This window comes from Pteropus vampyrus, unplaced genomic scaffold (genome assembly GCF_000151845.1).
Source record: "Pteropus vampyrus isolate Shadow unplaced genomic scaffold, Pvam_2.0 Scaffold151, whole genome shotgun sequence".
Classification (NCBI taxonomy): Eukaryota; Metazoa; Chordata; class Mammalia; order Chiroptera; family Pteropodidae; genus Pteropus; species Pteropus vampyrus.
In genome coordinates this window covers 4,345,815-4,369,102 of record NW_011888932.1, presented here as the reverse complement: position 1 = coordinate 4,369,102, position 23,288 = coordinate 4,345,815, and the positions used below count along the sequence as shown (strand labels likewise).

General features: G+C 38.9%; 1 protein-coding gene across 3 annotated transcripts in view; it reads right to left on the bottom strand.

Moving 5' to 3' along the window:
- The window catches only part of PDE4B (phosphodiesterase 4B), a 500,375-nt gene that overhangs the window by 110,864 nt on the left and 366,223 nt on the right, over positions 1-23,288 (bottom strand). For all 3 annotated transcript variants that reach the window (XM_011369584.2, XM_023536202.1, XM_011369585.2), the window contains one exon: positions 7,693-7,887. In XM_011369584.2, coding sequence (XP_011367886.1) covers positions 7,693-7,887 — 195 coding nt within the window. The remainder of the gene's footprint in view (positions 1-7,692; positions 7,888-23,288) is intronic.

Below are 23,288 nucleotides of genomic sequence, written 5' to 3'. Positions count from 1 at the left end.
GCCTAGTGTTATATAAATATGTACTTAGGAACAGTCAAAATTGCTTCTTTAGAAATGCACTCTCTCTCTGGCACATGCTTCGATGATAAATCTACTTAAGTCCACATGCACCAAACTCTCCATTAAAGCCATTAGAAGACACGCTGGCCTGAGCTGCAGGACACAAAATCAGGCCGATTTGCTATCACAGTGTGAGTCATAACATCTGCACAGAAGTCAGCTGACAATAAGCTTCCTTCACTGTCTGATCTACCTTTTTTGTCCTCATGATCGCCATACAAATACGGCACCTTATTAGTTAATTGCATGAATGCAACCAATAGTTAGTAAGCACCTGCCTGGTACCAGGAACTGTGTGAGGCCTGAGGGTCCAGAGTTGAATACTTATGTCCATGTAGGTCTCTTCTCTAACACAGGCTTTTACTTTGGGGGTCTTATTTAATATAATATTTTCCTTTCTAACTTTGTCTTTAGCTAGAGGTCCCCCTTCAATTTAATCTACTAAATTTCCTGTGCTTCTACTTTGTACAGTGACTACAAAAAGAATACTGACAAGCATAAGCATGCTTTGCAGGATTACTGTACATCAGGCCCTGTGCTTAGCACTTAATGGGCATTATCTCATTTAATTCTCGTATTAAGACTTAAGGCAGGTACTTAATAGTCTCGTTGTATAGATAATATCAAAGCTCAGACCAGGTAAGCAACTGTTTAACTAATTAGTGGAAAAACTAAAACAGTTTGATTCCCAAAATCAATGGTTAAAAAACCATTACATTTCCTATTTTACAATGACTCTGGATAGTTGATAGACTGAACTGTATAGCATCCATGACCTCCTCCCCAAAATAAACACAGCAAGAGAGACATAAAAATATTCAAAACACTGCAATAAACAGTATAAAAATAGAATGAGAAATATAAACAATGGGTACTTAATGGAGTGTGAAAGAGAGGCAATAATTATGAATTCGAGAAAGTAGGAAAGGCTGCTTGATGGAATGGGGAGGATGCGAGATGAACTTTTAAGGGCAGGCTTTAAATGGCATAGATGGTAGATGTTACCAATGAGAGAAATTGCCAGAACAAAGGCATTGAAATGGGAAAGTACTAAGCATGCTCACTGAGATGCCTCATGGCTGTTTGGGTGAAGCCGAGCACATTAACCACAGACATTTGGAGAGGGTAAGACTAGAAGTTCCTTCATGCACATGTTATGGACAGTATCGACAATGATTGTGAAGTTGATGCTTAACTCAGTTGCAAGAAATGAGCCAGTTGAGGTTTTTAGTGAGATAGGCAAACGGAAAAGTGCTTAAGAAAGTAAAATGCTGTGGACACCAAAGGACAAATTAGAGAGAGGATAGAACTGGGAAAATAGGGAGCTACTGCAGTCATTCAGATGAGAAGAAATAGGTAAGGCAGAAGAAGAAATAGGAAAAGACAATTTGAAGAGACCCTAAATGTCTTGTCAAGGACTGGTCATTTCCCTGGATAAGGGGTCATAAAGAAATATAATTTTCAGTTTAAAAAAAAATGAGTAACTGAGAAAATAGTGAAGTCACAAGCAGAAATAAAGTGAGGAGGAGTTGGGGGAAGAGATGTATCACTTTTCCACATGTTGCGTTTTAAGATACTTGTTGATATTCTGGTGCAGGCATCAAGACTGAAATATGGGAATTAGAGCTATAGATTTAGAAGTAGCTTAATGGGGATTGTTAAAGAAACAACAGGACGTGGCTTCCTGAGGTGGGGGGGATATATACATAACAAGAGCCAAAGGAAGAACCTCTGAGTTCTTGGAGAGGAGTCAAAAGGAGAGATAGATTAAAGAATTAAGAGAGGAGCAGTTGTGATAAATGCTGGGTAGTGAACTGTATCAAGAACTTCCCCTTCTCAACCTGCTTTCTTGAGATGAACTTTTAGATGGATGAAATGCGTAAACTATTTGTTCAGACTTCTGCTGTGAAGTTCACATTATTCATAAGATATCGGGGTGAGTTGGGGGTAAGGTAATGCAGTTCGAGTTAAGCAGATCATCTGTGACTCCTGAGTTTCTGGAGTCTATATACTCAACAAATGCTAAGTAATATAAGCAAATCTCAAGCGTATGTAGTACCTAAAGCTGATATATTGTTGCATAAGGGAGAGTTACTAAAACTGTACAAACTAATGATTAAAGGGAGATAAACAAACATTAAGAGGGTACCAAGTCCTTATGACTTTATCATTACGGAACCTTTGAAGTTTAGGAGAGAACATTCAGAAGCAAGAGATGGACTCGCGGATCCCCAGCATTGGCTCCTGTAAAGCATCTGAGCTGCAAAAGCTAATACTCTGTCAAGAGCTGCTAGAGAAATGATCAGATAAATCACAATTTATAGCAAGTACAGAAAGAAATAAGACAAAACCAAAAAACTGCTATTTGAGTACAGCCAGATCCTTTATAAACCTTCTAAATTTTTAAATCATAATATGATATATTAATAATTAAGAATTAAATGGCATGGAAGACAAAACACTTGATTGGCTTTGAAAAGTGATGCACTTAGTTTTCCAAACCACTAGGGTGGGCAATGCCTCTCAGGATGGAGGCCAGATATTTAGAACCATGGCACGAGCACCACCTAGTGACAAAAGCAGCACAGTACAATTTGATAGAATAATTGAAGGTGAGAACACCATGAGTCTTAGAATTGCATGTCTACTCTAAACAATGAAATGGTTTTCTAGAAAACAAACATGCTACTTCCTACTGCTACATTCTGGTTTTTATTAGTTTCACCTTTCTCTGTTTTATAGCTAACCATAGAAATTAAAAATTTTTTTCTTGTAACACTGATTTTAGTCTGTCTTAAGAGACATATATACTACTGTAGTTAAGAGCACAGATTTTGGAGCCAGACAGCATAGGTTTCCTCCTCCCCAACCCCTCTACTCCCCAGTTGCACTATTGCTAACTATGAGGCATTAGGAAATCTCTCTATGCCTCAACTTCTTTATCTGTAAAGGGGGGTATTGTGAGAATTAAATGAGTTATTATGCGTGTACCACTCTTACAACAGTGCTTGGCACATAAAAAGCACTTTAGTTATTTACAGTTATTTTTATTAGTAGTAGTTATCATTACTGTAATTAAAGAATTGCAGGTCTACCTTCCCAGCTGCCGAAAACTTCTTTATGATAGTCATGTCTGCATTGTCGTAATTAAAAGAACTATTTATGTTGTACTTTACAGTTTACAAAGCATTTTCATATATATTATTTCGTGTGATAAGAGAATGTTCTTGACCCTAGGGAATGGTGCAACCACCTATCTCATTGGCCAAGCCTGGAACCTGTCTCTCTCTCACCCCACAGCCAACCACCAACTCATGTTGATTCTAACTTGCAAATATTTATTGATTGTCCACTAGGTCTGCTCTAGATCCCCATCATCTATTATGTGCACTACCAAAGCAGCCTCCCATTTGACTCTTGGACACTATTCTTTAAGCCTGTCTGTCTATCCTCCAAACCATTCTTCATACTCTAATCAGAGCTATCTTTCAAAAACAATCCTCTGATTATGTATTCTCCTGCTTAAAAGCCTTTAGTAGCTCCCTGCTGCTTGTCTGCAGAAAAAGGCCAACTCCTCAGCATGGGCCCTGTAAGCTTCTTGCTTACTTCTCTAGTCTTGTCTTTCACCACTTCTTCATCCCATCACATTCTCTGCCTCAGCAATATTGAACTGTGGTTTCCCCACAATGCCGCTGACGACTAGAGAGTTAGTTAGCACACAGCCCTTTCTCCTGTACACCCTTCTGCTTGGCTAATTCCTTCAGCTTAGCTGTAACTCCTCAAAGCAGGCTACTTGCCCTGCCTGGCCAGACCTAATTCCTGTGCATACCTTTCTATGGTTGCCCTTACCTAAAGGTATTAAAACGACCTATTGACTTAATAACCTTTTACCTCCCTTAAAGACACAGAAGATGTCCTATTTGTTAGCAAAGCACCTAAAATTAAGTAAAAATTAAAAAAAAATAAAGAATGAATATGACCCTCATAACAGCTGAAAAGGTAGGTAGAACAGAGATTAATATCATTATTTTTCTTTCTCAGCCTTATCGAGTGTCTGTTTATGTATTTTCCATCCATGTGGTTTAATCATCTAGACTCCCAGGATTTAAGCCTTGGTCCCCCATTTACTGGACAGGTTCCTTAATCTCTCTGTGCTGCAATGTCCTCACCTTTAAGACAAGAGGTTATAGTACCAACCACATTGAGGTTATGGGGATTAAATGAGTTAAAATGTGTAAAGTACGTTAAACAGTACATAGCAGAAAGGAAATATTTAACAAGTGTGTATTTTTATTTATAGATAATTTAGACACTGTAAAAGCAATTCAATATCTTAAAGACATGGGGCTAGTGAGTGTGACAGCAGTAAGTCTAACTCAAGTCTTATTGTACTTTTTTGGTAGTCCATCAGCCAACAAGTCTTAAACTGAAGTGGTCTCTTATTTCTGCTTTTCTTCCTGGTTGTTAGATTTCATTTCTCTTGACTGCAATTTCTAGAGACCACTTTGTCCTCACACAAATGATGGCTTTAAAAAACTCCCTGTCTGTATAAAACTTTGCAAATGGGATGACCAAATGAAGGAAACATGGATCTTTCCTCCTTGTGGCATTGCAGCTGGGCAATCAAAACTTGATTCTGTCCAGGGTGGTTCCCACCACAGCTTTGGGCAATATAACTGGCCTCACTAGTTTCTAGTACTTTCTGTTCCCATTGGGAAATCTTTGCCCCGGATACGAAGGCGTTATGCTAGAGATGACTACAATACAAGAACTGAACAGCAACCGACAGATTATTGCCACATCTAGGAACGCATCTGAAATTTCCTTCATTTTCTTTACTGGAAAGCCTTATCTCAACCTCTCTTTTGTTGCTGAAAGTTAAAGCCACTTTTAATTTTCCATCTACATTTTTACTCTTAACATCTTTTCACTTACTCTCCCTGCCTATATTTCCTCTTAGTCTTCTGAAAGAGTTCAGATGAGAAATTTTAAAAAGCTAGTGTTGTGTCTACTACTAGGGTTTAATGCAAAGAAATTATGCAAAGTTTTCCACCTCTCATATAAATTCATGACTGTTTTGTGCTGGAGATGAGGGATTCTGCAGACCTGATGCAATGGCTTTGTGTAAAGGCCATTGCACTATGATCCTCCTTCTTTATCTTGGCTCCATGGGTAGAAAGCAAGAGAAGCAGGTCGGGGGCTGCTAGTCCCCTACTCATTTCAATTCACCCTAAAGAGTAATAACTGAGTGAACTAGCTTTGAGAGCATTACTTCAGTTTAGCTCAAGATACCTGTGTGATACTGAATGTTCCAGCATGGAATATGGTCCTGATAAAATGAAATACCAGAGGAATTTGGATTCTGTTCAAGCTCCACTTCTTGTTGTGTTGAGAAATATAAATTCCTAAACTGACAAATATATAAAAGTTTTACTATAATGTTGAAATATTTGCAAAACCAAATTCTGTGCTATTTTTATTCACTTAAAAATTTTGAAGTATTCTGTTATTAATATCTTTGATAAGATGCTATTATGTTGCCAGCTGTGTTTTCTTGGGAAGAGCTGTTGTTTATTATGAAACTGTGCCTTCCTACACTTTTTATTTTAAAAAAGTGAGAATAATACTAGAGAGACAATCTTGCCTGAATTTAAAGTTAGCAACACTATTTTGGTTCTAAAGTTAGGGGAAAATTTTGCTGGTTGGTAAAATTATAAAGAGTTGGTAAACTTAGTATTAGGGACCCCAGATGCAGAGTCATTTCGAACTAGATTTCTGTTTCTACAGCTATAGACTGAGTTGGACTGTGATCATTAAAGCCTCTTCAAGTTCAAAATTTCTATAACTTTCTAATTCTAAGTAAAGAATCGCAGGGGTTAATTTGGTTAGAACTTTCTGGGAAGCCTCTGAGACCCATCGTGCTGGTTGGCACTGATAGCTGCCTTCCAAGGCTATCTTTTATCGATGAGACACTGTGCGAATGAAGCTCCGATTACTTTAGGCACACCACATTTCCTGTGCTCTCCCCATGTGAAGTCTACAAAGGTGTTTATCTTAAAGGAAGAGAGGATTCCAGGTATATTCACTGTCAAAGCCACCAACCAAACCTTGGTCAAAAACTCTCTTGGTTCTACATGATCGACAGTAAAGTGGTTACCTCTCCTTCAGCCTCAGGTACCCCAATCGTGCTTTCATCTGTTCTCTACCTGGTAGTAGATTCTGCTTCGCAGTCTGAATATCCACATAGGTGGATAGAGTCCCAAAGTTTTAAATATGGTGAGCCTTAGCTAAATCATGGGATATAGCAGGGCATATAGTTATGAGATAGGGGTAGGTTCCTCAGTCTCTGAGTCTCAGTTTCACTCACCATCTATACAGTGGAGATAATAATTGTACCTGACAGGATTGTTGTGAGGATTAGAGATAACATATGTAAATGCAGCTGGCCCCTGGGTAAGCACTCAATAAGGTTTCCTTCCACTAGTAGTAGATTTATGTGTTCCTCTTATCTTTTGTATTTAACTGCAACCTCCCTGAGAGCATGCAACCTTTTTGAGAATATCAGTTTTTAACTTAATCTGTGATTTTCCCAATGTTTTGTTAATCTTTTATGCCCAGAGGACAATACACTGCCTGTCACTTAGGAGAGATTCGGTAAATATTTGCCAAATGAGTGAATAAATGAATTTTGGCCCTCCCTATGATTGAGATACTTTGGGGCAGGGGTATGTCTATTAAAATTAGCTGGCAGAAATGCCCTGGGAAATATTTCCTTACTGGTAGCTTTAAAAGGCCCCTGCCCCTTTCCAAGAGAGAACGACCCTTTTTAGCTTCCTTTCCAACAGCAGAAGCAAGCCCAGTGGAATTTTCCAGGCTGAAACCTTAAGGGAGCAACTGATATTTTTATAACATATGATGTTAAAAACAATTGTACGTGTGCCCAGAAACCTTTTAAGGCATGCATTTCAGCATCCAATTTTATTTGGTTTCAAAAATTTAATAAACAAGTAACACAACCCCGTCGTTGTTCTTTAAATAAAAAGTAGAGATCTACAATTAATAGCAGCAAAACAGAAACATCAGCTGTGCTAAATAAGGCGTGGAGTGTGTTATGTCTCACCAAGGAGCCAGGCAACAAGTGGGCATTGTGTTAAGGTTCCAGAGAAAGGACACAGACGTGCGGCTGGATGACAGACTACTAAATGTCACCAAGCAAAGGCCACTGAGAGAGGATGCATGTCACCAACCACCATTTTTCTTCTCTACTGTAGCCTCAAGCAAACTGCACATGCTGCAAAAATTTCAAGTGTTATTTGCAAAAAGTGTTAACGTTCTCATCCCATAAGCGATTCAGCAGTTCAGGAAATGAAACCGAGTGAAATTTTTTAAAAAAGTATCAAAAACAGATGTAAACTGAACCTTGCGCCTGAGGTTTTTAATACCCTTGGAGACCCTAGCCATAGAGGATTAATGTCCTTAAGATGGTCATCACCGTCACTCCTGCTCATGTTCATTTTCTCCTTCCTTCTTCCCACAGGCTAAAGGGGAACAGTTGTTGTTGCCGCTGCTGTGACGGGGTTAAAGATGAGGTAAGTGTGAGACTGGAAGCCAGACAGAGCTTGTTGTACTCACTGCTCGCTTGGAAGTGAAGAGTTTCTCGACATTGCCTTTGGTGACAAGTCATAGTCGCTGTCTGATCTGTAGAGAAAGGACTCTCTGCGCTGGCTGTGCCCGGGAAAGGTGGCATGAAGCACCAACCCAGAGGAAGAACTGGCCTGGGGGTCCAGAGGGCTTCGACCTGGGGAAGGGCCATTTTCCACATCAAAGCTTAAAGAGAAAGCAGAAAACTCAGGTCACGTGGGAACCATGGAGGCGGGCATTTGACATACATACGATGTGAACCAATGTGTGTGCCCGGCATTTTACGTAAAACGTCAAACTTTATGGAAAACTTTAATCCTCCAAACAGCTCTGAGTTGTAGTCATTATTATTCCCATTCTGCATAAAAGGAAACAGCCGCACAGAAGTTCAGTCATTAGCAAAGAGTGGAGCCAGGATTTGAACCCCGGAGCCAAGTCTTGTGGCCTTTCAGTGAACAACTTTGACAAATTCAGAATAAGAACGCAACATAAAATAATTTGGTGATAATAAGCAACACCAGAGACAGTATGAACACAGCCTTAGCTGTCAGACACTGAACTATCACTTGAATGAGTCTTCCTAGCTGGGAGACTTCCTGCCATAAATAAATACCACAGTCTCATTAAAGATATGCTACACGTATTTCTGAATGTTTCAGGAACAGAATGCTATCCTGAAAACATCCACTGGCTGAATAGATGGAAGGCCCAATCTGAGATTTAATATTCTTATGCAAGTTTCACCACAGATAATGACCGAATTAATCTGATATTGCCAAATTACACTCCAGGGCTGCGGAGTTTTAGCTCTGGAAGAGGAGAAAGACACTGGCTCAAGCAGAAGAGTGCCATGAAGATTTCTGATCAGACTCCCTCACTCATAGAAGGTACCTCAAGCCCAGAATTACGTGAACAAGCTCTGATCAATGAACACTCAGGTGGGAGCAGCAGAGACTTCATCTCCTGCTTCTCCATCCTGGTACTACCTTAGGCACTGTGTCCTTCCCACGCTCCCCATCATCCCCTATTCATTTTCCCTGCATGCATAACATCCTTTAGCCTCAAACTGACAGTAACCCTCCTGCCTAGCATTTCTCTAGACCACTCAGGAGTCCCCAGCTAATCCTCTGTAGAGAGGCATCGGAGAAGGTATGGAGCTGGGGATGCTCTCTTTTCCAAGTCAGACCACAATGGAGGACTTCCTTTATACTCATCCAGCTGCCATAACTTATTTCTACATGCATGATTCTTTGCTTCCACTAGTTCTTACAGCCTGCTCTCTTGGGGTAGATTTTGCTTGTATTTCTTTAGTTTACAAATTGCTTTCTGACTGATTATTCCATTTACCCCTCATAATAACCCTCTGAATGTAGGTCTCACTCTTCACTTGAGGAAAATGAGGCTTAGAGAGATTTTAAATACCTTACTCCAAGTCACAGCCTTGTCACACTTGTAGAGCGAGAATCGGAACCCCCAACTCTTCCAACTCATTTCTTTACAACCTCAGGCTTCTCTAATTACTATTCCCGAAAGGCTCGCTGGGTAATGAAGTGCAATTTCCCTTCAGTCTCTGGATTCAAACAAAATCTGTGTTTTTACGTAGAGTCAGTCAGACTATGAACAACCTCGGCTGTTACCTTGAATGAACACGGGGGAGGCAGAAAATTACCCTGAAGCTGTAGGTTTTGTTGAAACAAAAACCTTTTTATTGAAAGAAAAAATGGCAGAGTGCAGGGCTATCATGCTTCCCCGGAGACTATTCTGAGAAGCTGCCGTAACCAACCCACAAACTACAGGCGTCTGATAAGAAGCAGCGAGTGACATCTCTGGTAAAAAGGACAAGGAAGAACCATAACAATCCAATATGTATTTGGGCTTTCAAGGCACTACAGATGGATTTTCACAGCAGGCTAAGGGGCTGGGATGTGGCTGCCTTTCAAAGATTGCAAAAGCAAGCAGGCAGGTGGGCAATCACTCACACATACCAGCCTGTTTCCAGGCCTGCCTGGAGGTCAGGCTATGTTGTAAGCCAAATACATTGTAGCAAGTGAAAATATAATGAAAGCTAACTTGCAAACGTTCCTTGGGTGAGATCTATACTAGTTGTTGAGCAAAATAAAGAGCTCCTTTGTGGATAAGGACTCCTTTGTGCCACTTGGATCCTGTAGAACCAGTAGGTCCTGATGCTGCCTCTGAACTCTTCTCGAGGACAAAGAGGGTGGGTTCTTAAAAGGGGTAGGAAGACAGGACTACATAAAGCTTAAGAGTGGGCATGGGCTTTGAAACTTCATGTATATTCCTGTTGTTATTCATTTGGTCTGTAACTGTATAGCCTTTATGGATATTAAAACATTGTAATATTTTTGTAATAGTTGGCAGCCAGCCACTGCCCCAGGCCCTCCACAATCTGTTGGACATCCAGGTGATCCAGCAACTAAAGGATTGGTGTCTGGAGCAGCAGGGGTCCTCTAGCTTCAGCACTATGGACTGTGCCCATTTAATTGGTCAGTGCCCATGAGGTACACTGGTAAGTATTAAATATTTAATATTAAATATTATGAATATCGCTGCCATGTGTATCTGTGCTAAAATCTTAGAAGGGGTGCCAAGTGGGTATGCCTACCAAACTCTCAGAACTTTTTCCATTGAGGCTTTCCACCAGGGCTCACTCTGCCCTCTTTTCTGCCAGAGGCATTCCTAGTGGGCAGAAAGTTAGTCCACAAAGCATTACCCTTAATGTGGATGTCACAAGGCATTCTGTCCCCAGTGTTGGCATCAGGAAAGTTTTGTCCTGGCAGGTAAGCAGGGACTAGAGCCAGACACCAAAACTCTCTCCATGCTGCCCTCCTTTTTAAAATTTTTGTCCTTTCTTCTTTACCCTGCCTAAGCTTAGAGAAGAGCTTGCTGGAATTCAGAAGGAAGACAGGGAAGAATTCTCTGGTGCAAAGAAGCAGTCTCAGTAAGACAAATGGCCTTTCATATTCCCTGGGGCACTGTTTCAAAGCAACCAACACAGATGTACAACTTAGGAACAAACATGAATCACCAACCAGACACCAGCCCCAGTCACAGCAAAATTAGCGGGCAGACATCACAATATGTCCCACAGATCCAGGGCAGGAGGAGGGGTGTGGGCAAGGGGAAGATTGAGGACAGACTTAGCAAAATGAATATGCCACACAAACTGAAGTACAATTAGGAATAAAGCAGAATCTGAAGTATCAGAAACAAACACATAAATGGGGTCATTATTTATTTAGGGTAATTTTTGCTTTTGCGTTAATCAGGACACACATTTTGACTTTAGGCTTCTTTATATTAAAAATTATTATAAAAGTAATATAAGGATGTTATATAAAACAGACAATAGAGAAAGATATCTCCTTTATTGGAAATTTAGTATTTTTTCTTCTGAATATTTTTCCTACATGTTCAGATCTTATTTTTTTCACAAGTATTTTTCATGTACTGCAGGTTCCAGAATTATCATTTTCCATAGGCTACTTGTTCATCTAGAAGCTGTACCATACTTTCTAAAGCATTTTCTCTACTATTTCCCATCACATTTATGATTTTAAATAATGCTGCAGCTGATATCCTTGAGTTTATAGCTACTTTAATATTTAGATGAGGTCACTCAGAAGTTTCAGATAGATTAAGAGAGAATGTCACTCATGAGTTTCTGAATATTTGACTGTACCTGTGTGGAAGAGGGGCCGTCCATATCCAGCACATGGACTGAAACAGCACTGAAAGTGGTCTTTTTTCTAGGATCAGAGACTACCACTCTGCCCCCAGCCCCTGGCCCAGTTCTGCTCTCTGATGCCCAGGATTCTGTGTGCTGCCCTCGCACCTGACTGTGCCTGCTTCTCCCTGCCTCGGCTGATTGTCCACCCTGGACTGATCAATTGCTTATTGTCTAAAACCTAACATTTTAAAAACGTTCTCCTGCTTTGCATCTAGAGTTCTCAGCTCCTCGGAGGCAGTGGTGGTGGTGGGTGACGCTGTGTGTGAGAAATGGTGTTCCCTGTAACTGGAATGGAATGCCCTTCTCACCGCCGCCTCCAGTAAGTCACTATCTTCAACATTCAGCTCACATCACCTCCTCTAGTAAGTCTTCCCCGACACTGCAGCCCAGTGCTACTTAGATACATACTCTTCCTCTGTGCTCTCCTACACTCCTTTACTATTGTACTTTATTGTAATACTTTTACTTCTCTATTTAATTCTCCATTTATTTACTGCTCCCCAACAGATTCTTTTCTCCAAAGGAGAAGGGACCCAATGTTACTCACTTTTTTATCCCAGGAATCTGGATCAGAGTTTTATAAATAGTGGGTCTTCAAAAAATGTTGGCAAACCAATTAAGAATACTTCAATTCACTCTGAAATATTTTTTCTATCACTTTTCTCTTCTTGCCTGTCTACCATTATCTCGATTCCTACTGGCATGAGTTTCCGCATTTTCCTTCAAATGAGTCTATAGAGATGTGGCATTAACTTATTTGATAAGCTTTGTGAGGCAATGATCTAAAAATAAACAAAACAAAACAAAACAGTAAAATAAAATAAAATAAAACAAAATACACTGCTGTGATCTCCCCAAACAAAACAAACTTGCATAGAAAATCACTGGCTTTGGTGTTTGAGATAGTGATATCTTTACTTTACAAACCCCCATGATGGGAAAAGCCCTCCTATACCAACTTCTGTTTGCTATCTTTTCATCTCTTTCTTTTTACTAAAAGCAGGAACTCTTTCTGCCCCACACTTTCTCTCCTGGTGGTTTCCATTCCCTAAGAATCTATGCAAAGCCAGCCCTGAACTGGTGCAGGGAGGAAGCCAGCAGATGGCAGAAGAAAGCTACAACTTCCCCGGGCTGCACCTCCCAGACTCCAATCAGAAAAGCTGAGGCTGCTTGCCAGTCATGGAGGGAGAAATATGACTGAAGCCTTGCTCATAAGCCTGGGAGGAAAAAGCAGTGATAAAGAATAGAACCACAAGGCGTACATGAAACCTTTTATTAAACGAAGAGAAGTTCTACTTCCAAGAATTCAAACTAAGCCAGGTGGTTTCAGAATTGCCTGTAATTGTCCTCTGGGTGGTAGTTTTCTGATCCCCAATTACCTGCACACACCCCAATTTCTGTAACAAAGACTCATGAAGCAACATCCAAGGAATAATTCACTTCCAAACCAGAGGAGACTTCTCTTTTCTGACTCAGTCCTTCCTTAGGTGAGTTTCTTTGGCTTACTCTAACAAATGGCCCCATCGAAAAGATCACGAGCTATACAGAGAGGTTTAAACTCAAAGGTCAGTAGAGTGGCTCATCACCATTTGGGAACAGCGCTCTGCTGTCTCAATTTTGCTTTTTTTTCTCTTAAAATTACTCATCGAGTATCTTCTACATCATTAAATTCCCACGATTCTGGCAGGATAATTCTATTTGTCTCATCTCAAAGAGGAAAAAAATGGAGGCTTCAAAATGTGAAACCTTGTTTGAAAAATCCTAAAGTGTGACATCTTGCAGCCTATGTCCAGCGACTTCTTTTCCGTGTCTCTACAGACCTCCTATGATTCTCAGATGCTACCATGCTGGACTGTATTCCTCTGTTTACTGATCTCTTTCACGTCACTAGACTGTGGCCTTGAAGCAGGAACTAAGCCTTGCTCATTTTTCTATTTCAAGGGCCCAGAACTAAGTCTCATGCCAGAAGGTATACGACAAATATTTGTTGAATGGGTGAGAGGATCTCACAATTTATACCTTTCACCTGACAAAAAGCCACTTCTATTTGGATTCGAACCTCTGGCAGGTGAAGACTTCTGAGGCGCTCCTAAATGGAGTTAGTAAGTTCCTCTTTCTTCATCCTCACACACCTTCCCCGCAGTATTTAGGGAATTCCATACCAAGGGTTTTGACTTTTGGAAACTTTCGTGTTTGTAATAAGGTGTATGTATGTGTGGAGAGAGAGAGAGAGAGAGAGAGAGAGAGAGAGAGAGAGAGAGAGAGAGAGAGTGTGTTGGGCGTATTCATGAAAAAAAATGTTGTTTTTTTAAAGATCTGTTGGAAAATATTCTCCTCAGAAACTAACATCTTCAAATACTTATCATTTTGATAAAAATAAATAACCATTTATTTATGTACTTATATTGGCCATCACCTCAATGTGCTATCTGGTGCCTGTAGATGGGAAAGCTGTAGGAGAACATGCATTTTTATCCACTTGCCAGTGACCCACCTTTATATAACTAATGGCTGCAGGCTGCAACCAGTCCTAATTTCTAATGAAGGGCTTAACTGTACAAAATCACAGCCAGCATGATGGAGAGCCCATGTCCTAGCCGAAGGCAGGCAGACCTCCTCTGGCTGCAGATACAGCAGAAGAGCACAGTTTTGCCCTAAGAACCAGATCCAAATTCTATGACTTCTCTCCCATAGAGTAGGAAGGAGACTGTTATGTTCAGCTCATCTGTATTCTAGAAGTGGCTTCTCACAGTTTTCCTTTCTTCTAGGGACTTTGAAAATTACATTCATGGCAATAATCCCAAACTGCTTTCTCCACAGAGAGGTTTAACCAGAGGTAACAGAGTAATGCTGAAAAGCTCTAGAATTCTGGAGATCTGGCTTCTAGTTCCTGCTCTGTAGTGAAATAACTGAAATGAAGGAGACTCTCCTACCCCCTACCCCTTTAGTCTTTCCCTACTGCAATCAATGAAAAAATGAATAAGTAGATCTATGGGGTGCCTCTGAGATTAGATATCTTACAGAGATTTTAGATATGGAAGAAAAATTGGTCCTCAAGTGTGGTTTAATGTGGTTTTATATTGTTAATGATAATCCATTCATTTGACAAATATTTATTAAGCATCCACTATGGAATAAGACACTGCTCTAGGCCTGAGAATACAACAAGACAGACATAGTCCCTCTGGGGAGGGATGAATAATAAATAAATAAGATAACTTCAGACAGCGATAAATGCTATGAAGAAAATGAAGCACAATGGTATGTTAGAGACAGGTATGGAAGACAGTGTATCTTTAGTTTGGGCGGTCAGAGGGTCCACTCTATAAGCCACGTGGGTTGTCTGTGGCTCTACACCAGCGCAGACTACAGATCTTTCCCAGACGGTGTCATTTGAGTTGTGATCTGATAGAGGTAGTGGAAAAGTTTTTCTTTGGATTCTTTCCAGTCTCCATTTCTATACCCGTTTTAACCAAAAAATTGGGTCAAATGATACTTGTGTTGGAATTTGGTGCCATTTATTAAGCTAGTGTGATATTGTTTGTGATTTAGAATAAGAAAGATATATTTGGTCTTTATCCCTGTTTGCTGCACAGAGCTCCCAAAACCCTTGATAAATGTGTCTCTTGTTATGTTAATGAGATGACTTTCAAACCCCACCTAATGGTGGAGGCTGGTTGCCAGGAGAAGCAACCACATGATTAGAGGATTGGAACTTTCAGTCCCACCCCCAGACCTCCGGGATAGGGGAGGGCCGGCGGGGCGGGGGAGGGGGAGAGGCTACAGGTTGTATGAATTGCAAATGGCCAATGACCAATGCTTTAATCAATCATAACTATATCAAGAAGCCTTCATAAAAATCCAAGAGGACAGGGTTCAGAGAGCTTCTGGGTTGGTGAACATGTGGAGATGCGAGAAGGGTGGTGTACCAGGAGAGGGCATGGGAGCTCTGCTCCCCTATCCCATAGTTTGTCCTACACATCTCTTCCATCTGGCTGTTCTTGCGTTATATGTTTTTAAAATAAATAGGTGATTTAGTCAGTAAAATGTTCTGTGAGCCATTCTAGCAAATTAATTGAACCCAAGGAAGGCTGGGGTCATGGAAACCTTGGAGTTATAGCCAGTCGGTCAGAAGTACAGGTAACAACCTTGACTTGCAACTAGCATTTGAAGGGAGGGGTAGCCTTGTAAGACTAAATGCTTAACCTCTAGAATCTGATGCTATCTCTGGGTAGATAGTCAAAATTTAGTTGAATTTTTGGACATCCTGCTGGTGCATTTGTTGGTGTGGGTAATCGCTTGCCCGCCTCACCACACACATTGGAAACTGGGTCTTGGAACACCAGAAAGAGATAATGATTTAATTTCCTTCATCTCTTTCTTTCTAAGCTGTTAGTTGCTCCCTTGTCGCATATAGCTACATATGTATTGTTTATCTATGTGTCTCTACCACAGCACTTGTCCATCATAATTGTTTGTGTTCTACTCTGTTCCCAAATGGCTGTGTTCCTAAAGGATATAGAACATCTTTTTCATATGTTTTACCCCATGGCTAAGGGCTATGTGTGTCAGAGTTTAGGTACCTTATGAAAAAACAAATAAAGAAATAAATGAGACCAAGGAACTTTTATGATCTCACTATAATACCCATCGCATACAGCACAGACTTACGTCTCCAACAGGAAGGGATGTGAGTGGTGTGGAGACATGAAGCCATCTCCTGCTTTCTGCTCTAATTGACCCCTACAAGCTAGTTCTATAAAAAAGAACCAGGGGCCTGCTACCACGTACCATCTGCAGAGAGGGTTGGAACATCTTCTACAGGACACAGAGTCCAAGGAAAAAACAAATGATCCTACTTGGAAGTAGCTGTCCTCATTCCCGTGTTGACGGTGTCAGAGATGGAAACACCATCAGAACACCAACATTCTTCTTGATGTTCCTTTGGTAGAAAGCTTTAATTCTGCTGAGGACTTTATGTTGCAAGTCCTTTATTTGTTGTGTGAGATCCTTTTCGTTAAAGGAATGCATAAACAAAAAAAGTAATACCAATATCTAATTTTGCTAATGAGATATTGAGATGAGTGTCATTTTTGAAAAGATTTGTTTCAATGCTTAGGAGTACATTTTAATGTGATCCTTTGCGTTGTTCCCATGCTACACGATTTGATGCACAAGAAAGACAGGACCAAGTGCAAATAGTCCTATCTCATAATTATAAGGACATTATTTTTAACAAGTTTATAAAATATTCTGTCCATCTATTTCTAAGTAAAAAATTATTTCAAGAAATAAGAATATTATAAAGTAAATATGTGTTTCTTTATGTTTTCTAATTATAGCTGAAATTACTCTCAAACTCTCATCCACTAAAATCTTGTAAAGGATATGACAGCTCTTAAAAGTGAAGGTAACTTTCTATAGGACGGTGATTCTCAAGAAAGGTAGGCGTTGCCCAGACGAGAATAATTTTGCATGGGAATGTGTTTTGTATGTGGACTTTATAAAGCAGGGATGGAGAGAACCAAGATTGAGAACTCACTACTTTGTGTTGCTGCAGCCCTAGTTGCATTTTGGGTGTACAAATTATTCTACTAGTTCAATATTTTCCAACCTACATTTTCCACCTTTTCTAAAAAGTTATCATAAAAGATAATCAAATTCTTTCTTAAGATATACTGCCACTTATAAGATTGGCAGCCCTCTCAATAAGAAAATCTATTAATCTATTAATTAAATAAACTATTTATTAATAAGTATGGTGCCAGCTTCAAGTGGCTCAAAGATAATTGGAATTCTTTTTAAGAGAAATGAGATCGATCTGGGAAAACCAGTTCTTACTCAACCAGCGATGGCTTCAAGAAATTGTTGCTTGTTAAAAATAAGTCCTCACATACTGTCTGGAAAGTAGTTCTAGAATTCTGCTTGAAATCAATAGCTAAAATATGGTAGATAAGTGGTCATTTAGCTTGTCTGTATACTCCAGTGATGGGGAGCATGTTAAACCCATGAGACACCAAATTTCACTTTTGCATTAACTTGTTTAAGATTTTAGCCAGAAAACTCTGATTTTAATCTTTAGCCCAAACTTTCCCTAGTACCTGCCCTCCAACCCCCATTCACTTACTCACCCTGTCTTCCTCATTGTGGTAAATGGAGCCATCATCTACTCAGTTGTACAAACTACAATTATCCATGATTTTACTTCCTTTCTCACCCCCCTTTTCATTTTTCAATTGACCAACAAGTCCTGTTAGTCCTACATCAAAACTACACACTTTTCTCTATCTCTGCTGCTACCATTGTTCCAGGCATTAAAACTTCACTTGAATTAGAGTAGCCACCCTATAAATCCCCCCACTTCCACTTTCTCTTCAACCTCTAAACCCTTCTCTCCATAACAGCAAGAGCACTCTTTTCACACAAAAATCAAATTATGCCATTGCACTTAGGATAAAATCCAAACTCCTTACCATGAATTGCAAGTCGCTACATAACCTACTTGCTGCCATTCCTCCAACCTAATGTTATACCACACTCTCCTCTGCTCAGTATGATTCAGCCTCAGGGGCTTCCTTTCCATTCCAGAAACATGCCAAATTCTTTCCCACCTCAGCAATTTTGCACATGTGTGTTTTGTTCACTGGTATATTTTCTTTACTTCAAACAGTTCCTGTCTCAGAGAAAGTGCTGAATAAATATTTGTTGAATGAGCGAATAAAAACTGGTCTCTGCTTGTTTCTCCTCTACTCTTTGTATGGCTGCATTCTTACTCTTTAAGCCTTGGATTAAGCCACTTACTAAAAAAATTCCTTCCCCAACCCATCCTCTTGTCTTCATAGTACCTATCACCACTTTTCACTATTTGTATATTTATCCTTTTGAAATTGTCTCTCCTCTTATAAGACTCTCAGTTCCATCTGCTGTATTTACCAATGTGCTTGGGACATAGTTGGGACATAATTCTGAACCAAGATCCGTTCAATGGATTAATGAATAAATACATGAGTATGTGAGTGTATTAAACACAATCAATCACCTTAGTGATTCATAGCAGACCCATATTATTGTTATTTTCAAAAAATAATTTTTTATTAGTAAAAGGGTTCATTTATTGACTTCCTGTTCTTGGGACAGCTTCCACACTAATCTTAAGGAAGCTCAGGTTTAAAATATCAGTTGACGTGAAAACTCGTTACAAGTTTGAAGCACTTTTTTGTAATTATTACTCTAGCCTAATTTCAGAAAATGAGACTGGTTTTCAGGTCAAATTACACAAGTAATTGACCTTTCAGAGAGCCTCAAGTAGGTGTTGAGGTTTTCACTGAAGATGCACTCTATCTTAGGTTTGTGAAATGCCATTACTTAATATTTTAAGAACTTTGTATTTAAAAACTAATTTATATTCTCAAGGATGAATAGGCTATTTTTTCTCCTTTTTTTTTTTTTTTTTTGGTGAAGGTCGTGGGGTGGAAGGAGTATCAGTATGGTTTGCCATAAACTCATATAATAATTATAAAATTGGAAATCATTGCCTCAGCCTCCGGTCTACAGAGTACTTAATTGTGTTTATGCCAGTTAACATCTGGCCTCCAAATGTTATCAGTCTTGAACACTGCACCTGCAGACAGCTTGGCATTTGAGTTTTAAAAATTTTCTTTCGGGAAGAAAGGAAGAGTGAGAGAAGGCAGATAAGAGAAAGTAAAGGTGGAAAAATGAGATCTCGGAAACATTTCTCCTTGACTTCAGCAATACAGTTAAGAAAAGCTACACATTTCTTTTTTTTTTTCTCACAGGTACTCAACACTTACAATGTACCAGGCCACGTATTAAGTATTTGGTATATATTAACTCATTTCATTGCTATAGTCGCTCTGGAGAAGGTGTTAACTTGATCCTATGGATTTGAAAACTGAGGATCAAAGGTTTAAATAATTTGCGATCTTGGATTTAAACCCATTTGATTAAATCCATTAACAAATCAATCAACTCACTCACATCAGCAGACATTTGCTCAGTCTTTCTTCTTGTTACCATACAAGTTTTCATGATTGTATCTGTAGCCAAATCTTCTGTTCTGAACTCTGTTCTTTCTCTCCTAATCATAGACTGTACCACTAGAGTAATCTTACTTTTTGTTGCATCATCATTTTCCATTTTGCACGTCAGCAAACAACCTAACTGTAAAAATTTATATCTAAAACAAACCAACCCACAAACAAAAAACAGCAACCAAAAAGACTTCTACCAGACATATGAAAGTTTAAAGAATTCATCACCAGCATACTTTAAGTATAAAGAAATGTTAAAGGAAATCCTTCAGGCAGAAGGAAAATGATACCAGATGGAAATCTGGATCTACACAAAGGAATAAAGATTTTTTTTTTTTCTTATTAAAAGCTCTTTAAAATATAACTGACTAAAAAACAAAAGTAATAACAATGTATTATAAGGTTTATAACACATGCAGAAGTAAACCATATGACAATGGGAGCACAAAGGCAAAGAAGAGAAAAATGGAAATACATTTTGGAAAGGTTCTTACACTATATATGAGGTGCCATAATATTGCTTGAAAGTAGACTGTGATAAGCTAAAATTTACATGAGAATCCTTAAAGTAACCATTAAAATAAAAAAATAGAGTTGGCACCATACATATGTATGGTCTTTTTTTCTTATCTATTCAGCCATCCTATGTCTTTTGATTGAAGCATTTAATCCATTTATACTTAAAGTAATTATTGGTAGGTACGTAGTTATTGCCATTTTATTAGCCATAGTTTTGATCTTTTCTTCTCCTTCCTCTTCTTCTAAAGTCCCTTAACATTTCTTGTAATACTGGTTTGGTGGCCATGAACTTCTTTAGCATTTTCTTATTTGGGAAGCTCTTTAGAAGATCACTTCATAAGTTATATAAATATCTAACCACTATGCTGTAAACATGAAACTAATGTAATATTAAATGTCAACTGTAATCGAAAAATTTTTTTAAATGAAAAAAAAAAAACTTGTTAGAAGAGGTGACAGAGCAGGCTCTAGGCTGGGCCTTCAGGAAGTTACCAGAACATCAAAACAAAACAAAACGAAACCAAACCAAACCGTGAAGAGCTATTTAAATAAATAAAATAGACACATAAGATAATCTTTTAAACAGAGCTGATAAAAAGGAAAAACTACTTCATAGGAAACCTCTCTCATCATTATCGGTGCCCAGTATCTTGCTCAAACCAATGGTCAATTCTCAGTCACCATCTTTCTCAAAGTGGCAGAAGCATTTGCCACAATTTATCCTTTTTATATTTTGACTTTTAAGATGGCATTTCCTGAGCCTTTTTTCCGCCCTTATTTCATTGACTTTCATGGGTCTTTAATCTCTTCCCCAAATCTACATGTTGGAGAGTCCTTGAGCTCAGCTCACAGCCCTGTTTTCTTTAGGTGATTTTATTGTTCCTTTTATCATGGTATAAAGTACTATCTATTCACCAATGATCCCTTAATGTGTTTTAAAAAGTGATGATTACAGGAAGAATAGGATGAATGGTCAAGAGGCTCATAATATAACTACACAAAGCTGGAAACCTCAGGAAGAGCAAAGGCACTTTAAAAGGTAAAGTTCTGAAATGTGGTACCGACGCCAGGTGCTGCCAGTGAGGCGCCCAGACTGTGCCTTCTGGTGTATTCAAGACACCGTCTGCATTGCTTTCATATGTACATCACTGTCCTCAGTGCTAGTGGTAATTTTATGTAAAATGCATCCGATTTCTATAAAACTACTTAGCATTGATTTTGCATCTGAAGAGTTTCAGACACGTCAAGGTTCCAAAAATAAACGGTATCATGATTCTATTAGAGCTCAAGCAAAGTCTCCAGGCTTCACTGTTTTTTGCCATCATTTTTAGAAATTAAATCTTCCTGTAATCTAAACGAAAGGAGGAGCAGGTCACAGCTTGCCCTTCATCAGGCTAGGCAGTCCCTCTTTTTATTCTCCAAAGCCAAGGTGAGGTGGGGCCAGTCAGGCTTGGGGAATGGCCTCACCATTAAAGTACGCTGGGGAACTGTGAGGATCCTTTACTTCACATTTGGCTTTTACACGAGGAATAAAAACCTTAAATCATCATTACAGGCTTCAGTTTTTCTTTGAAGAGCAGTCTTTTCAAAAGAGGGATACAGGATCAGTGTTTTGAAGTAGACAGAGAAGCCCTTCCTTTTTAACCAATGTGAATTCATTTTCCTCTTCAGATATCAATTCCTATTCATGACTCTATTTTGCAAAGGGCATTCTTACTTTACAAATCCATCTTTTTAATAACAGAAACAATTACTGCCTTCAAATCTAAGCATTTGAGGAAATATGTTTGTAAAGCATTATCTCTCTTTGAATTGCTTCTCCCACATCCCTGTCTTTTGACTGACTCATTCATAAACAGTTAAACAAGTCATTAAAGGGCTGATTTATCTGATATAGACATAGACATCCCTTGACTATTTTTTCTTGGCTCTGTCAATAATCCCATTTCCTCGTTTTATCTTTTCACAACCAATTCTCTCAATATGGATTTCCTCCTTAATACTCAATTATTTTAACTACTGGTAAATTACCCAGTCAAAACAAAACATCAGTTTCAGTAATCAAAAGGACAGAGGGCTCTTCACATGGCATTTCTGACTCATATTTCTGACGCACAGATGAATGTACTATGTTCATACCACCTCAATAATGAGGCATTACTTGGACAAATAAAACCCACCACCTTACACAGTCTAGCTGAGTTTCTTGCATGTTTTCTTCTCAATTTTATAAATGAATCCCTTAACTTCTTCAATATTCTTCAATATGTTTTTTAAATTCTATTCTGACATGTGACTAGTCTACTCTAGACAAGTAAGCAATAATACTCATTCTATTTTCCATGCAGGTTTTACAATTTAGAAACTATTTTTAATATGAATTAAGAGATGCTTAAGATCATTTCTTATTTAATGTAAGTAGCAGCAAGTTTTATTCTTATTAAGAAAATCAAGTTTGGGAATAAGTTTTTTTGTTTTGTTTTGTTTTACATAGATTGACAATTCTTCTGTGAACAAAATGCAAATTTCTTTGCTATCTTGGAAAGACAATATTACAGAAAAGGACACAAAACTCTCAAATCTCCTTTAATAATTCCTGTGGTGGGATTATTATGTCTGATTGGCATTTCAGGCATATTTCAAACTTTTTTTTTTTTTTAAGCTACAACACAAAATATAAATTGTGTTTTAACTCTCCTATGCCAAAACCTCTAATACATCATTATTGCAGACAGAAGAAAGTTCGGATAACTTTGCCTGGTAGTCAAGGTTCTAATGGTATGATCTGAACTTGACCTTCTAAGTTTATGCACCAGGATCTCTTATCTATACTCTAATCAAGCTGAATTATATACTCTCTCAGAGCTGTATCTACTTGCTTTTGCTTATGCTCTTTCTAATTCTAGACTATCTTTCCATCTAGAATAACCTTTCTGACAATTCCACAAATCCAAATCTGTGTGTGTGCAAGGGATGAGGTAGGGGTTTGAAAGCCCAAGAATTAGGGGGAATTCAGCAACTCTAACTGTGGGAGTGACTGCCTAGAGACTGTTGAGCTTCCCTGTGTTGTTAGCCCTATTAAGAAATACTTAGAGTGATTCAAGGGGTGCTATATATCATGGGAAATAATTTCCCTGGGAATAATCTACTTAGAATCATTTAATGCAATCGATCAGGCAGAAGTTTGAAATGAGATAGACCTGGCTCTGAATAGAAGCTCTGCCATTTTCTAACCAAAGCGCCTTGGATTTAACCTCTCTGAGACTTCG